General features: G+C 40.6%; 1 protein-coding gene across 1 annotated transcript; it reads left to right on the forward strand.

The window, feature by feature from the left end:
- The first annotated feature begins 359 nt into the window (after positions 1–359).
- LOC147902429 (uncharacterized) lies at positions 360–1061 on the forward strand. The gene has a single exon (XM_087373794.1). It carries the CDS (start codon positions 637–639, stop codon positions 868–870), a length of 234 nt encoding a protein of 77 aa, XP_087229920.1. The 5' UTR covers positions 360–636; the 3' UTR covers positions 871–1061.
- Positions 1062–1838: the final 777 nt, after the last annotated feature.

Genomic DNA, 1838 nt, shown 5'->3' on the forward strand with positions numbered 1-1838 from the left:
ATTTAATCCAACTAACACTTTGTCAAATTGACCAAATGAACCTATCCCTAAAATATGGCTCTAATTATCAACAACTAACAGCACAACCCCATAGGACCCTTGCAAGGCCAAAAACCTAGGTTTAGTGTCAGGTGAACGGAAGAATTTGGATTTTAACCTGAAGAAAAAAATTAGAGATCACAAAAACTTGCACTTTTTTTGCATATATATAATTGTAAATTGTGTGAAAACCTCTAAATTTATGAAAATCTATCTCCACTTTTATGAGCGTGGAGGTGTTTTGAATTGTTCCCAAAAATGTTTTGTGTGAAGAGTGGAACTTTGAGCAAATTTCTGGAAATACACTTTGTGTGGACCTTTTAATGTCCTTGGTGTGTGCCAAACGCTAAGACTCCTTGATTTTCTTCAGGCAGATGTGACACTAAAGCCGATTTTTGTGTGGTGCGCTGGAGGAAGAGATCTATCAAGACTGGGAGATTGACTAGACTTTCGGGTTGGATGTTTCGTTGGCTTCTCTGGAATGCGACTCAAAAGCCCATATAGATTTTACAAGACTTTTCGTAGCTCATAATAGGCCCTTCGCTGTCTCTCCTCCCCGCGCTTGCCTCTGATCGACCTCCTTTAACCTCAACCTCCATGACTACCTCTTTGCAGACCCGCAACTCCCATGGCTTCGAATCATCCGGCCTGGAAACCCAGCAGCACAGCAGCAAATTGGCCGAGTACGGTGAGAAGATTAAGTCTGCCGCCAGCACTGGCTTGGGTAAGACCAGAGCAGCCGCCTCCGCTGGTGCAAAGAAGGTCAAAGCCGGGACAACATCGGGGATGCGTTGGATCAAGGATAAATACCAGAAGAAGACGCCAAAGTGATCTTCCCGGGAGATGATCTCTCGCTACGTTTTGTCGCACCCATGGGCATACAGATTACTTTGCATGCTCCTTTTTTTTGTAGAGGTTTTATAAGGCAGGATAGATTCTTTCTAACATCAGTTTCAGACCTTGTAATCACTTTACTGAATTGTATTTCTATTCAATAGGGAGGCCTACTCAGTACTGGATCAGGATAGATTCTTTCTAGCATCAGTTTCAGATCTTGTAATCACTTTTGTATTTACAGTGGCAACATATCCCTTCAGCACATCCTCCTTTAATCTGTTTCAAATAGACATATGAGGACACTGTTTTTAAAATCTATACACAGGTTTTTGATTGGGCGCTTTGCGAGTATGTATCGTGTCCTAAAACGTTGGCTGATGATTGTCGAGACAACTATCTGCTCGATTTTTCGTAATGGCTATCCTCCTTTTTCTCTCAGCCGGATTTCCCTATGTATGAGACATTTTCTAAGGATGCGTGGGATCATATTCGAAACGACGAAGCAAGATGAAGCTAGGAGGTATGGCATGTATATACACGCTTTAGTCTTTTACTACATGCACATTATGTGGTATCCATGGTCAAATGTCTTACATGTTATATTCATGGTCGTGTAAGTGGGCTAGATGATATTAATTGGATACCTCTAGCCCCAAAAAATTAATGTACTTTAGATAGATTGGATTTCCATTGCTTAGTGGTTTCTAGGATTTTTTTAGTACATTTTTTTAAAGAAAAGAATGCTTTTTTAATTTTAAAATGTTTGTGGATGTTCAAAACGCAAAAAAAGTGTTTTTAATAATCGGTTAACGTACACCAGTTGACCGGCTAATATCGCTCGGTGTATCACAAAACTGTGTGGTATTAGGCTAAATATACCGAACGGTGTAATAAAAACAACGCACGGTGAATAAAACATTGATCGATGAACCCCTACACCGGGCGGTGTCAAATACACCGAT

This window comes from Dipteris shenzhenensis, chromosome 4 (genome assembly GCF_047967505.1).
Source record: "Dipteris shenzhenensis isolate YYH24624 ecotype China chromosome 4, Dip_SZ_1.0, whole genome shotgun sequence".
Lineage (NCBI taxonomy): Eukaryota > Viridiplantae > Streptophyta > Polypodiopsida > Gleicheniales > Dipteridaceae > Dipteris > Dipteris shenzhenensis.

Coding starts and splice junctions, on each gene's coding strand:
- LOC147902429 (XM_087373794.1), top strand. CDS start 637: ATGACTACCTCTTTGCAGACCCGCAACTCCCATGGCTTCGAATCATCC.